The 22234-nt window shown below is 44.7% G+C and overlaps 1 protein-coding gene across 5 annotated transcripts in view; it reads right to left on the bottom strand.

Moving 5' to 3' along the window:
• Positions 1 to 2233: 2233 nt before the first annotated feature.
• The window catches only part of ARHGEF25 (Rho guanine nucleotide exchange factor 25), a 72780-nt gene continuing 52779 nt past the window's right edge, over positions 2234 to 22234 (bottom strand). Inside the window, exons 7-17 of one of the 5 annotated variants that reach the window (XM_053370866.1) lie at positions 20388 to 20491; positions 20028 to 20097; positions 18545 to 18634; positions 17448 to 17555; positions 16142 to 16192; positions 14766 to 14843; positions 13168 to 13362; positions 12140 to 12320; positions 10049 to 10269; positions 7263 to 7367; positions 2234 to 3367 (exon numbers count right to left, since the gene is read on the bottom strand). In XM_053370866.1, coding sequence (XP_053226841.1) covers positions 3257 to 3367; positions 7263 to 7367; positions 10049 to 10269; positions 12140 to 12320; positions 13168 to 13362; positions 14766 to 14843; positions 16142 to 16192; positions 17448 to 17555; positions 18545 to 18634; positions 20028 to 20097; positions 20388 to 20491 — 1314 coding nt within the window. In that variant the 3' untranslated portion in view covers positions 2234 to 3256. The remainder of the gene's footprint in view (positions 3368 to 7262; positions 7368 to 10048; positions 10270 to 12139; positions 12321 to 13167; positions 13363 to 14765; positions 14844 to 16141; positions 16193 to 17447; positions 17556 to 18544; positions 18635 to 20027; positions 20098 to 20387; positions 20492 to 22234) is intronic. The other 4 variants (XM_053370884.1, XM_053370855.1, XM_053370875.1 and 1 more) reach the window with 4 other exon arrangements.

The raw sequence follows: 22234 nt of genomic DNA, 5'->3' as shown, positions 1-22234 counted from the left end.
TTGCCTCTCTGTAACATCTTATAAGGGACGTCTACCAGAGTGCATGTGGCTGCCATGTTTTTAAATACCCCTCCAGTTTTGAAAAACATCTTTTTTAAAGAAGCACACCTAGGGGTAGCACTAATGCAAATTCTTCCTGCCTAAAGTGCTAGGTTGCTACTTACAGGTAGTACTTTAGAATCATAGAATCATAGAATCATAGAGTTGGAAGAGACCACAAGGGCCATCGAGTCCAACCCCCTGCCAAGCAGGAAACACCATCAGAGCACTCCTGACATATGGTTGTCAAGCCTCTGCTTAAAGACCTCCAAAGAAGGAGACTCCACCACACTCCTTGGCAGCAAATTCCACTGTCGAACAGCTCTTACTGTCAGGAAGTTCTTCCTAATGTTTAGCTGGAATCTTCTTTCTTGTAGTTTGGATCCATTGCTCCGTGTCCGCTTCTCTGGAGCAGCAGAAAACAACCTTTCTCCCTCCTCTATGTGACATCCTTTTATATATTTGAACATGGCTATCATATCACCCCTTAACCTCCTCTTCTCCAGGCTAAACATGCCCAGCTCCCTTAGCCGTTCCTCATAAGGCATCGTTTCCAGGCCTTTGACCATTTTGGTTGCCCTCCTCTGGACACGTTCCAGTTTGTCAATGTCCTTCTTGAACTGTGGTGCCCAGAACTGGACACAGTACTCCAGGTGAGGTCTGACCAGAGCAGAATACAGTGGCACTATTACTTCCCTTGATCTAGATGCTATACTCCTATTGATGCAGCCCAGAATTGCATTGGCTTTTTTAGCTGCCGCGTCACACTGTTGGCTCATGTCAAGTTTGTGGTCAACCAAGACTCCTAGATCCTTTTCACTTTAAACAAGGAACATTCAAAAACATGTTCAGCCAGATGTGGTAGTACACTCTGAAACCAGCAGTCCACCACCTCACCCTGTCTAGTGAGCAAATCACCAGAACACACATCTCATCTGAAGAGAAACTCAACACAGCACACTTTTGAGTATTTTTCTCACATGGCAGAGGTTTTGACCTCTCATTATTGGTGTAGGGCAGTGCAAAATAAGCAAAACAGCCATTGTAGCCAAGGAAGGTTCTACTTTCCAGGAAAGAAGTGCAAAACTGCTTAATTGAAAATAGCTTTATGTGTTTCTTGCTGCAGACTTCACAGGCAGGTCTGTAACACCATCAGCATTATTTGAGCAGATCCTCCTTTGTTAAAATAGGCCGAGCTGCCTTTGATGTGTAAAAGAGCCGAGCTTCATTCATTTGCATCTCTGCACTTCTGACTCTTGTTAAAAAGAAGGGAGTTGATAGAAGAAGCCATTCTTCCTGACCCTTTCCACTGTCAGGTAAAGCCAAATCCTATTAACAGGCAACAGCACAATGGGATTGCCCAGATTTGGGAGTCTTTCTTGATGTCTGTTCTGATGTTAATGGGAGATAACAGAGAAGTCCCTTAGCAGGATCATCCCAAAACATTTTTCTGCTTGAAGTAGAGCAGGCCAGTGGTGTCAAAACTGTCAACTGCCTCTCCTTCAGAATGAAAATGCAAAACCAATAAATGAAGTACTGTGGTAACAAAACATGCTGACTTGCCTTGTGAGCCCAAATCAGGTTCCAGTGAGGGGCAAAAATGGACTGGAACGGCAAAAGGATATTTGGAATCAAGCTAGTAACCTGATTCTGGATGTCAGATATATTTGTAGGCAGCGCTGTGTGTCTTTTGTAGGCTTTCCTATACTCCACACAAGTTGCGATCCCACAAACATTTTTAAAGGTGTTTAGTCCTTTTGGTTTCAGAGTATAACTTGAGAACCTGGGGGCAGTGTCTGCTGAAACTGAAGGAACCACAGGGAGGCTTTTGGCTTGGATGGAGCTTCCGCCCCTAGATCTGGTCTTTTACCCTGTCTCGAACAACTTGTGGAGAAAGTGTTGCTTGGGGGTACAAGCACCAAATAATGGTCCCTGGTTATTACTGCAGTGTTTGTGTATGCAGAAGAGAAGAGTTTCCTACTTAAGCTTCATCTGCACTGATGCACATGCGTGTATAAACACACAAACAAACTACTTCCTAATATTTTTCCTTAACACCACATTTGCCCATGAGAATTGATCTTCACCTTCACCTTCAAATGTGCTTCCTTCTCTTGCACTTTGTGAATTATCTGGGGTAGGTTTAATATAATTATAATAATGCCAAGGCTGCACGCAGCCGAACACATGTACCACACAATACAGATTCGTATTTTCAGAAGTTGGGCAAAAATGTACAAATGGCAAAATTTAAGTCAACTGTGAAGAGCAAACACAAGCTTAAAGTAGCTGGACTATTCCACAGTAAACATGAAGCAGCGACTGGGAAAGGGTGTCTGCTTCTGTGTTTAACCAACCAGCCATTTAAAATGTACCTGCAATGTTCACAACTTGGCAGTATCACATATGTATCTTGTCACTTATTGTGAGTTCAAAAGTAAACTTTGAACTGGGTCTAACTTCCTTAGGCTAGCCCATTCTTTCAAAAAACAGAGTGAGGGAAAACACTCTTGGGCAAGATTCTAAAACTGCTAATAAAGGTAGTTCCTTTCTCCGTGTGTCAGAGGCTAAGGGCCATTTTTCATTTCTAATTACAGATATATGTGTATGTATATGCATGTGTGTACACACTCTCTCTCTCTGTATATCTCTTCAGTGCTAGGAGGGGAAGCAGTGTAAAGGAAGATGTTGTGAAACTGGCCAACAAGGTTTGCCCTAAATAAAGTGCAAGGCCAAGAGAAGGGGATCTAGCACATGGTGCACAAGTTACTCATGGAAGAGCCTGCAGGAAGACAGAGGTGTCCTGGAGCCATTTGTCTCCTTGTTTGTTTTAACTAAAATCTTTATTATTACAACAAACAAAATAAAATTCTCAATTCACACAATCCAACTCCCTCATTCAAGAGCCCCGACCTGAAGCCCGTACAGCCCCACAGCATGCATATACAGAGGTCTGGAGAAAAGGGAAGGGCCACCAGCGGCACTCTCTGGTCCCAATGTGGGGGTTCTGCGCCCCTTTCATAGGATGAGGGTGTGTCTGGGCAAAGAGAGCAGGACCAGAGGGCAGCAAGAGTTTGCACCATCCTGCTGCTGTGTCTCTCTTTCCCTTGGAGACAGCAGAAGGAGGGAGGGTGGGAGAAGGAGAGGGAAGAGCTAGTTGGATCAGTCAAAGCCCCCACCCCACTGGTCTGACAGGGGCTTTCCCACAGTCCAAGAGTCACAGCTCATCCTCATCAAGTTGGGCAAGTTGAGCACAGCCTTGAGGGAAACTGATTTCCGGGACTTCAGGATCGGGGAGCAGCGGCCTGGCGTCGTCATCACTTGGGGCCTGTCAGGGACAGAGGAACAATGAAAATTCTGGAAAGGTTCCTGAGACGTGTTTTGCAAGACTCCCACCGCAGAGCTCCTGCCACTGTGAGGCATCTGATCAAGACTTGTATTTTAAAATGAGCTTAAAAAATATATTTGCAGATGCTTGTGTGTTTTTATGCCAGGCAGAAGACCAGCTGGCTAGAAGACTTTGGCAGATGTTTATCCTCCTGGACAAGGGCCCCCCTGATTTATAGCAGGAGCCAAAATTATCAAAGTTGTAAAAGGGAATTAGAGGCTGGGAGCAAAAAGGTTACACTGACCCCACATATTACAGAATACAATCAAGCTGCAAAAACACTAATTAAGAGTTGGTAAATAGTAGGATTTATTGTTTAACAAAATATAATACCATGTGCCTCCCATTAGACTTGAGCCATATTTTCATAAGGTTAAAGGGCAAGAGCTAATAGAAACAGCAGCTGGCTTGAAAGGGGGGTGTAAATTTAAGGAGTTGCTTTTGGAAAGTGTTTTTACTAAGTTCTTTTTTACTTTGAAAAGGCCTTTGCTTCTAAAAAATCTATATATGTTATGTATGAAATATATTGGCTTAAATGTAATTATGCAAAGGATTTAGAAAGTAAGAAATGTTAGATTCTTATGTTAGATTCTTATTTCATTGATGGTGTGTGAGAATGTGAACCCAAGATCTGTTTTAGCCATCTGTTTTGGAGTGAATAGGGCAATAGGGTAATAAGGGCAAAAGGTGATCTGGTAATTAAGGTGCCTTGTTGAGGCAAATGTAAGATATATGGCTACTTGTTTGCCATTTATAGATAGAAGGAAATATAGCTCTTTGTCTCCCATAAAAGGTAATAGGAAATGGGTGTATCTTTTATGATTGGTTCTAGCAAACAGCCAATAGGAATTTCAACCAGGCTGATTGGATAGAGGCAGCCAAAGGAGGAGCAAGGGGGCTGGGCTGAGGAAATATAAGTGCTGACCATCAGGGCTGGAAAGGCAGAGCTTTGGTAACCATATACCACTGTGTCTCTCATTTATTTGTCTGACAAATTATTATTTTAATTTCTCTATTGCTGTGTTGAATATTTCATTCCAGCTAAGCATTAACCACAAGCAGGGTGCTACAACTGCACACCCATTGGCTTTATCTTATCAACAGGTAAGACAGTGTAATACTTTGGTTCAATATATCTACTACAGGGTAATCCAATTCTGTGCTGCGAAAAGCTGCATTCTGTATAAATTATGCAAATTAATCATCTTAAGTACTGCCTTGATGGATCAGGCCAAGATGCATCAAATCCAACATTCTGTGTCTCAGCAGCAGCCAACATGATGCCTCTTTGAAACACGCAAGGCAGGGAATGAAGGTGATGACTTTTCCTGTTGTTGCCAACACTTAGATCTAGTGTTCAGAGATATTCTGGTATTCTGCCTCTGTCCACAGTGTGGGGTTTGCAGCCAAATCACAAATGCATATTTTGCTAGACAAGACAGAGCTAGTACACAAAGAGTGCACTTAAATTTCCTAGAGAGGACCCTCTGTGTGCTTACCTTCCTTGCCTCCTCTGGCTGGAATTCTGTAACCACGGAGATAATCTTTTATACTTCATCCTGTCTCTGAGAAGACTCTCTTTCTACCATGTTCAAATGTGTATCTGGGAGGTCCAGACAGATGCAGCCTATAGAAGCCAACTTTTGTATTTTGTACCTGATAAGTTTTATTACCTGTATTGTATCTGCTGCCTGCATTGAAATGTAATTGTTTATCTTACTAAATTATGTGGTTCATTCTCTGCAGCAGAGTTGAAGAAGGGGAGGTCAGCAAACATCAAAATAAAAGGGACAAAAAGCTGTAATTGCCCAATTCCTAAACTTTAGTAAACTGCAAAAATGTATGCAGTACGTGTTTTACTTTGCTAAATGGCTTGACAGCCCACTTTTTGTATGTCTCCCACATATGTGGAATACAAAATTTAACTTTTAATCTACAGATTTAATCCTCAATTCATCTCCTACATCAGTGATTTTCAGCCTTTTTTTCCTTTGGATCGCACTTTCAGAATAGAAATTTTCTTGCACCACACCATTTTTTTTATTGATAAGAAATGCATTGGGACAGCGATTCTAGATCACAACTATGATTGTTCTCAGTATCACTTTATGCTCTTGCTCTCATTTTGGAAATATATCTATCCACATATTGCAAAAAAATTTTTTTGATACTATGCTATAATGAAATGTTTCTTTTGTTCTCCTTGAATCTTCCTGTCATGCTTGCCATCCTCTCCTTGTGCCACAGCCTTTGAGAAGCAATGTCCTACAGACACAGAAGTTCCTTTCAGCTAATAGCTATGGCTAGATCAGTTGTGTATAACAAATTTGCCCATATATACTTACGCAGGAATACTCTCAATCAGGGATGAGGAACCTGTGGTCCTTCAGATGTCTTGGACTCCATCATGGGCAATAAGGGTCTTAATGGCTACTAGTCAGGACAGCTTCAGTATCAAAGATTGTACACCTTGGGATACCAGTACCTGGTATCTCGGAAGCACAGGTGGGGATGCTGTTGCACTTAGATCAGCTTATGCATTTCCCATAGGTTCCTGATTGGCTGTGACTACAGGATGCTGGGCTAGAATGACCCTTGGTATGATCAAGCAGGAGGGACGCGGGTGGCGCTGTGGGTAAAAGCCTCAGTGCCTAGGGCTTGCCGATCGAAAGGTCAGCGGTTCGAATCCCCGCGGCGGGGTGCGCTCCCGTTGCTTGGTCCCAGCGCCTGCCAACCTAGCAGTTCGAAAGCACCCCTGGGTGCAAGTAGATAAATAGGGACCGCTTACCAGCGGGAAGGTAAATGGCGTTCTGTGTGCTGCGCTGGCTAGCCAGATGCAGCTTTGTCACACTGGCCACGTGACCCGGAAGTGTCTCTGGACAGCGCTGGCCCCCGGCCTCTTGAGTGAGATGGGTGCACAACCCCAGAGTCTGTCAAGACTGGCCCGTACGGGCAGGGGTACCTTTACCTTTACCTTTATGATCAAGCAGGGCTCATCTTATGACAGGCATAGTCAAACTCTGCCCTCCAGATGTTTTGGGACTACAGCTCCCATCATCCCTCACTAACAGGACCAGTGGTCAGGGAATTGTAGCCTCAAACATCTGGAGGGCTGAGTTTGCCTATGCCTGTCTTTTGCTCTTACATTCCCATCAGCCCCAGCCAGCAAAGCCAATGATCAGAGACGGTGGGAGTTGCAGCCCAACAGCTTCTCAAGAGCCGCAGTTTCATCATTTCTGCTCTAAAGCAAAACCAAAGATAAGAGCATAAGACAGCTCATTAGGCAATGTCTGCCCATGTTCTCAGCCTGAGAGTGGAGCAGATTGTAGGTAAATGGAAGGAAGAAAAGTGCATATGGCATGCTTTCAAAATCTCTTGTGGGAAGGAAAGCACAGCATCAAAAAGCTTTCCAGAAATAAAATTACTGGCATATGAATGCATCAGCAATGGTAAACAACGCAAGAGATGGGGGCATACTCTACTAACACAGCAATGAATTTCAGACTGTGTTTTGGGGGACCCTGGGATTCTTTTGGAAGAATGTCAGGGGTTTCTCACTGGGAAGGCCACTATAGGCAGAAGCTTTGAATTCTGCAACCTGTGCCAGATTCTGCGTTTTTTCCTAGGCTTCTGTGGCACGGTGGCAACATGTGGTCAGGTGGTGGGGACGTGTGTGTGTGTGTAAAATGTCAGTCCCAATGAAAGTTAAATCCTGATGGAAAGAATGAGTAAGGCCACGGGCAACAGAACCTGAATCATTATCGTTATGTCAACTGTGAATGTTGAATCCTTACTCAGATTAAAAGGAACACTTCCTCTGCCCACCAACACTCACTGTGTGCAGGGACGCCTGCTGGGAGGAATTTGAGAGATGCACCTCGGAGCCATCGGAAGGTAGGTGAACTGGTCCAGGCCCTGGAGAGCTTTGGCTGCGAGATGGCTGGGGGCAGAAAGCAAAGTGGGTTTAATCTGGGTGGGGAGAAGACAACATTCCAGCACAGATGGGTGCTCCCAATTTGGTGTCATGTTATGTGAGAAAGTGTGCATAGCTTGTCAACTGTCAACTTGTGCATAGCTGAAGTCAAACAACATCTCACGTGGAAAGCAAGCCATGCAAACGTCATAGTTTCACAGGACCCCTGACCCGGAAGGGATTCTGGCAATCCAATTCATCAAATGAAGTCATCTAATTTCCCAAAACAGAAAACAGATAGGCATCCTCTTGCAAATCTCTTGTGTGTGTCTCTCTCTGCCTCTATTAGAGATCGGTCTGATCTCCTTTTCATCTAATCTGGAATCAGAAACCTGTAGAGTCCTGAAGCCTACTAAGACAGCATAGCACTCTTTCCTACCTCCTCCTCCAACTCATATCTGAGAACAGAAATCAGCACTCTTGTCTTCACCACTGTCTTCACAGAACAGTGCTCACTACTTTGGGCTCCTGGTCTTTCCTCCACACTTACTATAGGTTTTAGTGATTAACATTTTTAAAAATCACAACAACAGATAATCCTCATCAGAAATAATACAATATAACCAAGGAAAAAAACAATAACTACTGAACGGTTATTTAGCAGATAGATGACTCCAACAGTTATAATGAAAAATTAAAACAGAGGGAAATTGAAGGAGAGGCAGTCAATGTAACAAGAAGAAAAATGATTATGATATTGGCAGTGGTTAATGAACACAAACAATATTTGGATGGTTTCAGAATGTTTATCAGCAGCAGACACGTCTACTTGTCTTCTCTATTTCCTGGCTCCAGTTCTACCTCTTTTACCCATCACCTTGGCAGCAGAGCAAGCCACAGAACCAGCCTGGCTGAGACCATGATGCTGGGAGGAATGGTTAGCAGCACACCTGTCCATCTGGAGGGTCTGGCAGGTGAGATGATGAAGACGTCATCTCACCCAGGCAGTCTGGGAAAGAGTTAGCAATCTAACTCTGGCTGCTCTCCAGTTAGTCACCCAAGGGGAACTCAACAGTCCCCTCCTCTGCCCCTCTTTTCCTGAATACCTGCTGCCCAAATTGAAGTTTCAGAACAGAGGTCCTAGACCCAATTCCCTCCCACCCCATTACTCTTGGCAACAGATGATGTCCAGACTCAGGTTGCTTTGGTGATTGTTTTGTGTGTACATAACCATTCAGATGTTAAAACCTTCTTTTTTAGTGAACATTTAAACCTCTTTCACAAAGCCTTGTGGTCTCTTGCCCACCCTATGCTTAAAAGCCAAGCCACACACTACCTAAGTGTGTTCTTTTTGAAACCCAGGTGAGCTTAGATTGTTTGGTGGAGGCAACCAGAAAAATAAAGACTTCTGCCTGGTGGCAGCGGAAGGGCCACTAGCCTGGTCTCCACTTTGGGGAACTGTGACACACTGTGTTGCATAAGCTCACTTAACAGAGACCACACACTCCCTAACATCCCTTAAGCACACTCACAATTATATTCTTACTGTTATGTACTGAAGTTCTCACCCTGGGCCAGCAGGGGGATACTGTAGATAGTTATGCAAATGAAGGATCGAAAGTGACGTTCAGTGATTGGATAGTTTTAGAAAGTTGCAACAGTTACAATTGTTCTGGAGCTCTATATAAGCAGGCTGACTGAGCTCCTCAGTTCAGTTCTGTTCCAGCTTGCAAATAAAGAGCTGCTTTGGAAGAATCGCTGTGTCATCTGATATGTTCGCCCCAACTTAACACTTACAGTTGGAGTTGCTCAACACATGCTTCTGCAGCAAGCGGATGATTCCAATCCATTAGCTGTTACCACTCTGGATTAATCAATGAAAGGGTACAAGGAGAAAATCCATCTGCATGGGATGAGGTCAATATCCTCTAGTTTAATAGACCCCAAGATTTTGTCCCAAACAGGAAAACATGTCTCATTTATTTACTTCTTTACTTCTTATTCTTAAAGCTATCTACACTGCCCCTTGATATAAATATTTGCGGGACGGCTTACAAATGAGACTAAAATACTAACTGAGCACTGAGCTCCAATTTCTCATTTTTTGTTGAGCAGCTGTTAACAAGGAGGTTCTCAGATGCAGTAATGCTTTTGAATACTTGTTGGTGGAAATGGCAAGAAGGGAGGAGTGGTTGGCGTGCTCAAGTTCTGCCTGTAGGCTTCCCACAGCCCTCTGACTGGCCCTTGTGAAAATAGGATGCTGGTCTAGGTGGGCTACTGGCCTGATCCTGCAGGCCCTTATTGTGTCCTGATGAGGTTAAATGCCTACATTTTTGGAACATCTCCCCTTGGGCATTTTTTAAAATGAAATTTTGTTAGACAATACTGATATGAATTGTGTGGGAAAGATAACCTTCCTTTGTCTCTGTGACAGCATGTGTACAATGCAATCTCAAGCCAGCACACACGGTGGATTGTTTTAATGACAAATGATTGTTTTCATTTTCTGCTTCACGTAGCTCTTGCAAACTATACATGTGTTAATGAGGTTTAACAAATGTAAGCACTGAACTGAATTTCAAATTCCTCTTGCCAATTACTAGCCCCTTTCATTCCAAAGCTTGAACAGGAACTTCACCTGTGCCAGCCAAACCTCACAAAGCTGTTAATTCAACAGGGATCTTCCGTTTAAGACCTTCCTACCTTACCTCAACATAGGCCTGTTGCTCAGGCTGGCCTGGGCCCGGAAGGTAGAGGGAGGGGAGAGAGGCGTTGTGGGGCTGGAGGCTGGATCCCTTGCTCTGGTCCATGGAGACGGAGGAGCAGGGCCGGCTGGGTCCACCGGGCAGTGAGTGATGCGGGACTCCAATGCGTCCTAGGCTATGGGTTTTGCTCTCTCGGCGCTGGTACTCTATGGGCGACTGCAGTGCTGGCAAGAAAACAGAAAGGGGCAATGAACTGCAGGGTCACACACTGAAACACAAAACGCTCTGAATTCCATTAGTGAAACATAATCTTCTGCAAGAAAGGAAAAAAAGACTCCTCAGGGGAGTGATGCAGGAACCACTGGGTGAAGTCCCACAGCCCCACCTGCGTAGGTGCGCTTCAAGCAGCTTCCAATGCTTCTCTCAAAAGCGACTGTCAAAAGGTGTCTCAAGCACCCTCATCAAGCAGGAGAGGGGTGCTGCATCAGGAGCCACCACTTCAAAGTGCTTGAGGTGCCTGGAGACAGCAGCTCCTGGAAACTGCATGGCAGGGACAGGAGGAAGCCCAGCAAGCAGATGAGGGGCCACAGGCCACACCAGGGTACACTGCAGCTCTTAAGAGCAACACCATCCCATGCACAAACACCCTCCCCCAAATCCCATTTCTTAATATCATCACTGTCCCCCACTCTTACGTCTCTTTTGAGAGATTATGGGGCAGTGAATATCTTAAGAAAGAGAGGGGTGGCTCTGCCCCTGCCCACACTGGCATGTGGTCTCCAACAGATTTCCCCTAGGGGAACATGGCCCTTGGTGGAATAAATGTTTCCTAGACATGGTCCATGCATTTAAGTTAAGAGTCCTTCAGAACTGATCTACACATTATGCAAAATGGCAGGGTAGAAATCTTTACTATCTGAATTCAAACTGAAGGGTGGGAATCCTATTTTTGATTGTGTGTGTGTGTGTGTGTGTGTGTGTGTGTGACACTACCTTTTCTCAACACAGCAAATCAGAGAGAAAGATTTAGAATACAAATCTCTCAGCTTTTTATTCGAGAAAGTGTTAAAAAATGTGACCTCCTGCTTACTGGCAGTCTGAAGTCGTTCAGTCCACTTCCGCTCTGCCATCTACTTTGGGACTCACCCTATCCTTCCAAAGTTGTGCGTTGGCTCGATTCACAAAGGCCAAAGTACAGCTTGTGCTTGAAGTAAAAATGTATGGCTAGTTGAGACATGCATGTACATCACTTGATTGCACAATTAAGGCCTGACTTGCACATACGTGAGAAGATGGTAATGTAATATTAGAGCTTGGGGTCGGGGGCTGGTATATAGAAAGAGACAGACAGAGATAGAATGGATTGTACCTCCAGATGACCTATTTAATGAACATTCCTACTGATTTTGCAGGAGTGATTCAGTTGCATACCAGAACTGTAGGTTTGCACCATTTAAAGTGGATTAAAGTGCTCCATCGCCGTAGCAAATGAATGGTCCTTGACATTTAACACTCCCCCCACACACAAATAATCAGAATGAATACTCAATAAAAGCTAAATGTAACCTAACCTCCGCATAAGCTTTGTGCAAGCAAATCAGGATGAATGCTCAATAAATATCAGGGCCCTTATTATGGTTTTATTCCTGCTGATATGATATGGTGGCATGGAATTGGGGTGTTTATCACTTTAAATATCCTTTTTTTGTACTTGGGATCAATTCTGATAGAAGTTGAATTAGAAATAACTTAAAACAAACTTAAACAAACCTATTGCTAGGTCATTTCTTTCACTCAGAAAGAGCCAAACTGTATTGAAATTCACTGAACGGCAGTAGCCTCTAATTCAAATTACTCTTTGAAAATTGTCTATTCCCTGTCCCCGCCCCACCATCTAGAAGCCAGCTGAAGTTTCCTATACTTCTGCAAAGCATTGTGGAAACATCTTAGCTTTCATATTCCATCTAAACCAGGAGTGAGGAAAATGAAGGAAGAAATATTGAGGAATCACTCCTTGAAGAAGGCTGGGTGTGGTTTAAAGGGCAGTGGGTGCCTGAGAGAGTTAGGAACAGACCATCTCTTTGAACCCCCTACCATTGAGGAAGTCACGTTGTGTCTCCAAGATGAGGCTGATGTCAGCCACCCAGGCCTGGGCAATCTCTGACGTTGCTGCCTGCAGTACGTAACGGATGGTGCCCCGTTCTGCGCCACGAGAGATCAGTGCAAATTTGCAGGGATCATTATCCACACAGGGCTCCAGGCCCAAACAGCTGACCTGGCATTGAGATGGATAGTGGATAGGAAATGACCATTCAAAAGCAAGAAAAAGAAGAAGATATTAGCAATAAAATGGACAAACAGGGAGGGCCTCGCAGTCAAGCAAAAGGAAGAGCCTGTGTTTATTTATTTATTTAGAAAACAGATTTGGGTACACCTGCACATTCATGAAGTCCTAGAAATTCTGTGGTTCTGTGGATATAACCAAGGCTGTGTAATCTCTGTGCTTTAAACAAAGATCAACGTTCTGCACACCAAGCCAGCCTATATTCTTGTGCCAAGAAAAGCTACATTCCGAAACCTGAACAAAGAATGCAAAGCCAGCTAATTTCCATATTTCCTTGCTTTGCACTACCCCTGCTCTCTGCTCCCGAGATTACGCCAAGCAATGCCCACACACTTTCAATCCTATCTTCACAGCCATAAGGCTATACATTTTATAAGGCAGGATTCACCTAATGAGCCAATCAGTGGAAGCCCTGTGCAAGGGCTTTTGCAATGGGCCTCCTCCCTCCTCTTGCATGCACCCCTAAATTGGCTCTGAGGAGGGGAGTCAGAAGAACCCCCATAACAGTGCACTGGGGTAGAAAAGGCCGTTGTTCTGTCTCACAAGCTGAAACGCTTACACAGACGGAACGTTTGCAATAGCACACCACGTTGAATTTCACTCGCAATTTCTAGCCGTATAAAATTTTATGCACATGCATAGACTCTCAGGATGCCAAATTCAGTGCTCACAATTACATTTTGCAGATGCAGAGTGCAACAGCAGAAACATGGGGTAAACAGCGATAGGTACGGGAATACAGGCTTGCCTAGGTTCTCTGCTGTTAGCCATGTAATACCTTGATGCTGCTCTTGAAGGCATAAGTTGGAGCGGCATATGGACCACGCCGCCGCTCCAGGGTCTCGCTCAGGATGACAATCTGCTCAAAGAGAAAGATGCGCCGCTCACGGCCCCGGGCCAGGATCCCGCCTGCCTGCTCCGTCACCCAGAAGGTGTTCTGCTGCAGCAGCTTCCCCTGCGCAGTCAGTTTCCCCTGGAGAAGAGAGGGCAGATCCTAGTTACTCAGCTGGGGAGAAGGCACAAAACTGCCCTGAAGACTCAGAATTACCACTTGCAGATGATGGGCTGCACCTTTGAATTCCGACCCATCTCAAAAACTCCCTGCCTGTAGAAAACTGACCTGTCAAGGAGAAGCCTAGAACCCTTCTTCTTTACTTAGCAACTTTCTATATGCAGAGAGGTTTGGGTTCTTTTAGATCTGAGGCAGCACCGAAATATTCACTTACATTTAAAGCAGTGTATTCCCAGCAAGGGCTGTGCCACATATTTCACAACATGTCTGAGGGCTCGTCCACACCTCTGCTTCTGCCATGCCTGGAAAGGATGGGGCCAAGTGGTTTCCCCCTTGGCCCACTCCTTTCCCAGGGAAAGCCACTCTTTAGTGTTAAATCAGGACAAACAGCAATCCAAAGAACAAGAACAAAAGAGCAGTTTTCCTCAGGACAAAGCAGTGGGACGAGGGGGTGTGGATTAGGGCAAATTGCTTCAGTGAGGGGCTTTAAAAATATGTTTCTGGGTGTGAGGAATCTGCTATAATTTTTGTGCTTGGACAACATTTGGCTTGAAATGTCTACGCTTAATGAAGATGCACATACACCGTTTTCAGAAAGCCAAATAATATTTAATTTTACTTTCTGGAAATGTCAGGTAATGCTTAATAACAAACAAACAAACAAATGCAAGTACTTGGCAATTTTTAAAAATAATTTCTATGCAATTTTACACACATTTTCATTACTAAACAAAACTATATTAATTTAACCAAAATATCTTTTGAATTTCCAAGTCATGTTTCCAACTTTTCAGTACCCCTTATTTTTGGAATTTGAAAGCTGAAAAATTCAACACGCCCTGATGTGATAGGCCCTGAGACCTAATTCTTTCAATTACTACTCCCTTTTCTACCCATTTCTTCCTATATTTTAAGCTCACGATTCCCAGATCAACATACACAGGGGTGGAGGACCCTCATTTTAAAATGCCCATTATTATTATTATTATTAATAATAATAATAATAATAATAATAATTATTATTATTATTATTATTATTATTATTATTATTATACTGCCTTTTATCCAAAGATCTCAGGGCAGTTCACAAGATTAAAATACAGGATAGAAGCACAAAATAAATACCGGTAGTTAAAACAAAAATAAATCAATAACCCCCTCTCCCACGGGCACATTTAAAAGGCCATAGAATCAGCCCAAGGCCTGGTTGAAGAGGAATTATAAGGTTCTCTTCCTTGAACAGCCCCACTGCAAAAAATGAAGCTGCCTTCTGCAGTAGAGTTGATTGGAAAATCAGGGCTAAGAGCCTAGCTCCCACAGGATCTGTAGAATCTCCAAGCCAGCCATTGATTCCCAGGGCCTACCTCAAAGCCCTGAAGACGCCCCACATTCATCATGTCATTGCAGCGCTTAGGAACAAAACACATCACCTCCACAGCTCTCTGAAAGGCAAAGGAAAGCAGTCGGGCGAAAGCGGTGACTGGCTGGCTGTGCACCCATGGCCAGCAGCGCCAGTGTCATTAAACCCAGGAGATGCAGGCCATGTGAAACAACACTGGACAACCTGCCCCGTTTAGACTGACGGGCCATAGTTCCATGCAGACACTATTATGAGATATGGATTCAAGACCCCTGTCAGCTATGAGTGCAGTCTCAGGAACATAATGATGTCTCCGCTCCCTCTCTCAAGGCATACTCAGAATGAAAATATGCCCATACCATGTGGTAACCCTCGTGGGACAGCTCTGCAGATCCTGATTTGAAAGTCAAAGGAGAGAATATGCTAAAGTGGGAACGGGATTAAAGGTAAAGGTAAAGGTACCCCTGCCCGTACGGGCCAGTCTTGACAGACTCTAGGGTTGTGCGATCATCTCACTCTATAGGCCGGGAGCCAGCGCTGTCCACAGACACTTACGGGTCACGTGGCCAGCGTGACAAGCTGCATCTGGCGAGCCAGCGCAGCACATGGAACGCCGTTTACCTTCCCGCTGGTAAGCGGTCCCTATTTATCTACTTGCACCCGGGGGTGCTTTCGAACTGCTAGGCTGGCAGGTGCTGGGACCGAACGACGGGAGCGCACCCCACCGCGGGGATTCGAACCGCTGACCATGCGATCGGCAAGTCCTAGGTGATGAGGTTTTACCCACAGCGCCACCCGTGTCCCGGGATTAAGGTTATTCAATTGATTATGAAGATTGGAAAAGGTTTTGGAAAAAATATATAAATTTTACAGCCTGCTATTCATTGAGAGAATTATATGAAGATGCACCACAGATGGTATATGGCACCAGACAGACTAGCAAAAATAAATAGTGTCTAGATTAACCTTGTGAAGAATATAGAGAACATAAAGATTTGACTGATTATGAAAGAATCTAAGGAAGGGAAACGATTGAAGAACAGATGTAAAGGCGAGCAAGATAACTAAGAGACTTGCGGTGAATGCGGTGGAAGTCTTTAATAATATTTTAACTAAGATTTATATATTGTAATGTTTGAAGCATGAATTTGGCAATATTGGCTATGAAAAGTATTTTCTTTTTTAGTTTGCAATTTGGAAAACATGTATATAAATGTGTTTGCAGTGTTATGTATTGTTTTTTCTTTTCTTTTCTTGTAAAGTTCAATAAAAATTAATATATGAAAAAGAAAGAAAGAAAGCAGCAGCAGCGTAATAACATCCAGTCCACACATAAGGGTGGGACTGGGAGCAACAGCTGCAAGTGCCTCCGAGTCCTACCTCCAGCTGTTCTGTGTCCTTGCCAGCTTTGCCATAGTATTTCAGGAAATCCTGGGAGGGAAAAGAGGAAATGAAGCAGTGCATTCTTTAGTGGTAGGAGTGGGATTCCACCGGAGCCAAGCCATGCAACCAACTCCAAGTGGCCCCTGCTCCCCCGGAGGCAGTGCTGGCCCCCATGATGGCTGTGCTTTGTTTCTACAGTTGGAGACAGCAATGCTTCTGAATGCCAGTTGCTGGAAAGCACAGGAGGGGAGAGTGTTGCTCTTGTGCTTGGATCCCTGCTTGCTGGTTGGCCACTGTGAGAACAGGATGCTGGAATAGATGGGACACTGGCTTGAAGCAGCTTCAGGCTCTTATGTTCTTATGAAACGAATGATTCAGACTGTGCTGTCTGCTTATAGGAATACACCAGCCTTCACTGATGCCCTCCTTGCTTATTTGTAAATAAAGCAGGTATTATGCATAAGCTGACTTCTGCTTGCACATCAGGACTTCACCTTACCCTCCCCCCCCACTACAGCCCCCCATGCCCCCTAAATCTGTCCCCCAATCTTCCAGAACATATTTGGGGGTGTGGGGGTGCATGGAAGGAGCAGAAGGTGAAGCAAGCAGGAGTCTGTTCTACTTGTGCGTGGACAACTTTGGATACAACCATAAGTCTCAAGAGCTCTCTTCTTCCAAAGGGAACTAAAGCCGGCAGCGCTATCTTTCAAACCTTTCATTGCTTGGGGAAATGGGGAGCAAGTGGGACTCCGCAATGAACTGTAGCCACCAAGTGCCTCCATATGACAGCTACCATGTAAACTGGAAGCTGCCCTAACCCTGGTTCCAGCTCTGAAGGCAAATACAACCATTACCCATCAGGTGGCGCTAGGCAGCCAACAGAGACCCCAGCTACTCCTTTTGTGACATTGGGATGGTTTGCTGTCCTGCAGGTGACTTGAGGCTGCAGGATCTCTCCCTTAAAACAGAAAATAATAAAGTGCAACTGACTTTCGGGGTTGGTGTGTTGTGCGACAAGCACACAGAGTGCAATGAGACTGAGTGTTTGTGGGGGGGGGAGGGAGGCTTGGTTAATTTCATGGTACACATTGATAATAAAGGTATTATTATTAAACAGACCACTGTTCTGCACTTGTCCACACTGGCAGTGTGGACTGCTATAGATATCATACCCAGCAGAAGACATATTGGGTGCTGTCTCTCCTTAGCTACAGGTCAGGAACTTGTTGGTCTCACCCCCTACACACACACACACACACACACACACACACATTTGCCTTAGATTTGGAAAGCAACACTCCACCTCCCACGTTAGCACCTTGAGCAGCAGCTGGTATTTCATGATCCGCTGTACGGGTTTGATGAGCAAGTCATTGAGCTGCAAGCGGTGCCCCAGTTCCTGCTTCAGTTCCTGGAAAGGAGAGAACAAAGCAGATCAGACCCTGTGGATCTGTGTGGGAGATCAATCATCCTGCCTATTAAATCCCTGCCCACTCCAACAGGACACCTCCAAATCTTCCTGTTTCTCCCAAAGCATCCTACTCATCTTCCCAGGGAGACCTCAGATCCCTTCCCCTTATCCTATGCGTCAGAAGTCTCACTGGGCTGTGTACACACTGTAACTTTAAAGTATATTTAAAGCGTACACACCCCTTCAAAGGATTCTGTTCACTGCAGTTTGATAAGGTTTTCTGGGAATTTTAACTCTGAAAGGGGTAAACTGCAGTGCACATAATTCTTTTAGGGGGCAAAATGTGCTTTAAAGGTATTTTTTCCAAAAACACATATTTTTGCCATTTGTCACCCCCCTCAGTGATGACACCCGGGGTGGTCCGCACCCACCACACCCCGCTTCCTATGCGACTGCTTGTACACTGACGGTTTGATCCCTGGCTGGTATATAAATGCAATATAATAATAATATAAATGATCTCAAGTAGCAAGACTTAGAAAGACCTCTATCTGACCCTTTGAGAGACACCCGCTGCCAAAAAGAGGAGCAATATTGGCCCAATAATCCAATAGAGAAAAGGCAATTTTGCATCTTTACTTGTATTCGGAGTATAGCTTGGAATGAACGAGCCCTGGGTGGGGCAGGAGGCAGTGAAGAAAAGGAGGAGGCAGGCGGATTCTAGCAGGAGAGAGACTATACCTTCAAAGAATGTTCAAAGCACATTTCCCCCTTCAAAGAATTCTGGGTGCTGTGGTTTGCCAGGAACTACAACACTGTGAGGGATAAATTACAGTTCCCAGAATTCTTTGAAGGGTAAGAATGTGCTTCAAACGCACTCTGAAGGTGTCGCATGTATGCAGTCAAGGACAAAGCAAGCCATTGGCAGAAGCTGCAGGGAGTGCGGCGGCAGAGACAACAAAGCTGCAGCAAATCACATGGCCCCTTACCTCAAAGTAGTTGTCAATGAACTCAGACACAATATGCTCAGATTTGGGTTTGTTCTGACAGTAAACAACGTACATGTGCAAACGGCGCTCCTGAAAAACAACAGGGGAACAATTCAGCAGAATACTTGGGGCAAAATCTAAAGTGTGTAGTCTTGCCGGCAACAGCGACTTAACTCTGGGGAGGGTATGTCAAAGAGGCAGGTTCAAATCCCTGCTCAGCAACACTGGTAATGATCACTTTAAACGAGTCAGTCGCTCTGATGAGTGCTTCATCTTACCACAGGATACAGGTACTCCAAGTACAAAATAGGCACACTTCATATCTACTTATCTGGATATGCATGACTATGACTTATTTACAAGATTTAATGCAGAGCCCAGCAGTATCTTAAAGGCTACCAAGGCTGCCAGCCTAAGAATACTTACTAGGGCAGTCAGTTCCAAGGAACACACTGTGTTGAAGGATTCTGCTGTAAGGATAGTACTGCAAATTTATTTTGGGAAAAGCTTTTCATGGCTAGAGTCTATTTTGTTAGATGTGTGAAGTCATCTCTTAAATAGGTTGTTTTTTTAAAGCAACCTTCCAACAGCAATATTTATTCTTACATATGAATAATTTCCAGCGGAGGCAGCCCTGTTAAATCTGTTGCCTCAGAACCAATGAAGACTCTTAGGGCACCTTAGCAGACTGACAAATATGGCATAATAAACTTTCATAGGCTAGAGTCCACTTCATCCAAGTTTGACAAAATAGAGCCAGAAGATCTAGGAAAATGCAGGAGATGGCAATGGGAGCATCTCATTTCTAGGCAAAGCACCAATAAACACAATATAAAATCAAGGAGGGAATGGTTAGGGGGGCCTCCTGGAATTTGAAATTATTCACCATGTAGCACTTTACAAATAGTAATAGTACAAGGAATATCTCTTCTCACACAATAATGCTCCTCCATGTCAGGATTGTTGATGATGATGTTATTTTAAAACTTTTTTAGAAAAGCCAGTGTGCATCCTTCTTCTCTAGCTCATTCAAGAAAAAAGGTATAGAATTTTTCAGTCAGAGTCAAACAGCCTTGACTTTATTATGCTCCAGCCTAGTAAACTGCACAATTTTGTTGACTTGTTTTGGACCAATTAGCAATCACCTAATTAACAAAAAGGTAAGCAGCTTTCCCCTTCACAACAAACCTCCCCTTCATTATTTTGTAGCTATCAAGTTATCATTTCACTTCGAATCTGGGTTTGTATCACAAACAATTCTAGAGGTAAAGACAGAAGTCTGCAAACAGCTTACAGTGCTTCTAGCCCAATGAAAAGCCCCTGTGTTCAAAGGCTACATGCATATGTGATGAACAACAGAGGTTTGATACCACGGTCACCTCCTGTGCCTAGAATATGATGGAGCCCTGTCCATCTATCCACCACCCATTGCGGCTCAGCTCGGCAGCTCTTCTGTTCTTATTTAGCAAAGCCAGGGACTCACGTGCTTTATGAACAGTTCAGCCAGAAGATCAGGGTCCTCCAGACACTTCTCCAGCTGCTTGAGTAAATAACTGGGATCAGGGATAAGAGGGAACAGAAAGCGTGTGAGATCTGCAGGACAAGTTATCTTGCTTCCCAACCATCCCTCCTCTTCCACCAATTCCCAATGATGGTGGACCACTACTGCTCCCCCTCATCTTGTCTGTTCCACACTGGCCACAAGCACCTGGGCAAGGTAATCCAAGAGGAGTCACTACCAGCCATCAGCAAAAGGCATCTCTTGCCACATCCCGTTCTGGCCCCATTGTGAGATTTCCACAGCCAATGCATGACCTGCACCCAGGAATGGGTGCTTACTTACTCTTTGTGCCAGTCATAGATCTGGTGGATGTTCCCAAAGATTATCTTGTCCTTGCCCTTCATGTCCTCTGGGATACCACGGGCACTCATGGTCGCCATATAGCCCTGCAGAAGTCAGAAGAGCAGGCTAGAGAAGGCTGCCTGCCTCCTCTTTAAGGCCAGGGAGGCAGAGCTAGGGTGGTGGCATGAAGGGGAATGTGTCTAGGCTACGTTAGTGCCCAGAAGAGTGCAGAAGATGGACAGGACCCTGGTGTGAAGCGCTGAGGAAGCAGCCACATTACCCTTGGCAATGGCTTTCCAACTGTGCTCAGGGGAACCCTGGCATTCTTCAGAAGCTGATCAGGGATTCCTCAAGGAGCACCACAGAAATGGCAGACAAGCTTCCCCAACAGACAGCTTGCCATTAAACAGATTTCCCACCTGACCTGAACAGCTGCAGAAGACCTTTGGTGCATCCAGTCCACAAGGAAGAGTGATGGAGCAGCACCCTGCACAGAGAGCCTAGCCTAGAACACACCCTCCCAACTCTTCTGTAACCCCATCAGGTGTTTGACCACAAAAATGTTGAGCACTTGAAAAACCACTGCCTTGCAGAGCTGAAAAGAGGGCCATTGCATTAGACGCAATTAAATCCCAAATCGGCACCCAAGATGTATTAGGGAAATCCAATTTAAAGTTGCTCAATTTGCATTATTTGTTCTGAACCCCAGTATCTCAGGTCCTTAGCAACATTACACTCCTGTGTGGATGAGCCCTACCCAAGGGCTCTTCCCTGAATTTTCGGCATCTTCCCCCTCTTTTTAAAAAAAAGTCTCCAGCCCTTTTATTTATGGAGATATAGGGGAAAGAGTGGAGGCAGAATTCTACCAATGTGGTGAGTAAAAGGCAAATCTGCTCCTGCCTTCCAGTATTTTGGCCAACTCTAGAAAGAAAAAAAGTGCCGGGATGATTGACAAGCCAGGGAAGCAGTGCTGTCCTGCTACCTTCCCCCCATCTCCTTGTACTGACCAATGGGCAGCCAGTATTTCTTCACTTTTCAGTTAAAGCAGTAATTTTGCTCCAGTTGACCGTGGTTGCATTTATTTCCTAGGCTGGCGAGTTGGACCCTGATTTTCCTAGCTTGAGAACAAATTGGTGAGCGCAGGGCACTAATTTTTCTGTCTCGTGGACACTGTGGTTGGCACGTTGCATTTATTTTGGCAATTGAATTAGAATGAGCTTGCAACAAATTATTTTAATCTAAATCAATGTACTAGAGTGCAGTAGTTATTCTCCCCATTTTGCATTGACTGGCATTAGTTCCTCCCCCCCTCCGGTCTTAGCACCACTACGTTTTTGGTTACAGGCTGGGGGGGGTGGGGAATCTTGAGTTTTTGCATAATTTGAGATGGCTTAACCAGGACCTTAACTAGGTGGCAGAAATGGTTGAAATGGCTGGTGGCCTGATTTTGAGTAACATGCCTGCTCAAAATGGAAAAAGAAGGTTGACATCAGTGGCGTAGCGTGGGGGGTGCAGGGGGGGCCGGCCGCACCGGGCGCAACATCTGGGGGTTAGGGTTAGGGGGCGCAAATCCATGGGTTAGGGGGCGCAAATTACTTGCCTTGCCCCGGGTGCTGACAACCCACGCTACGCCACTGGCTGACATAGCAAGTCATATTAAATATGTAACAATAAAGGCTCAAATAAAATATGTACCACGGATGAGCAAAAAAGCACAAACAAGCTCAACAGTAATCCAACACAGTCAAACAGCAGAGCCAAAAAGACTATAAAAGGCAAAACTATTCTCATTAAAGGAGGAACAGTTGCCCAGATGAAGGAGGAGCACAAATGAGCAAATCAAGACA

This window comes from Podarcis raffonei, chromosome 2 (genome assembly GCF_027172205.1).
Source record: "Podarcis raffonei isolate rPodRaf1 chromosome 2, rPodRaf1.pri, whole genome shotgun sequence".
Lineage (NCBI taxonomy): Eukaryota > Metazoa > Chordata > Lepidosauria > Squamata > Lacertidae > Podarcis > Podarcis raffonei.
This window is presented reverse-complemented; position numbering and strand designations above follow the sequence as displayed.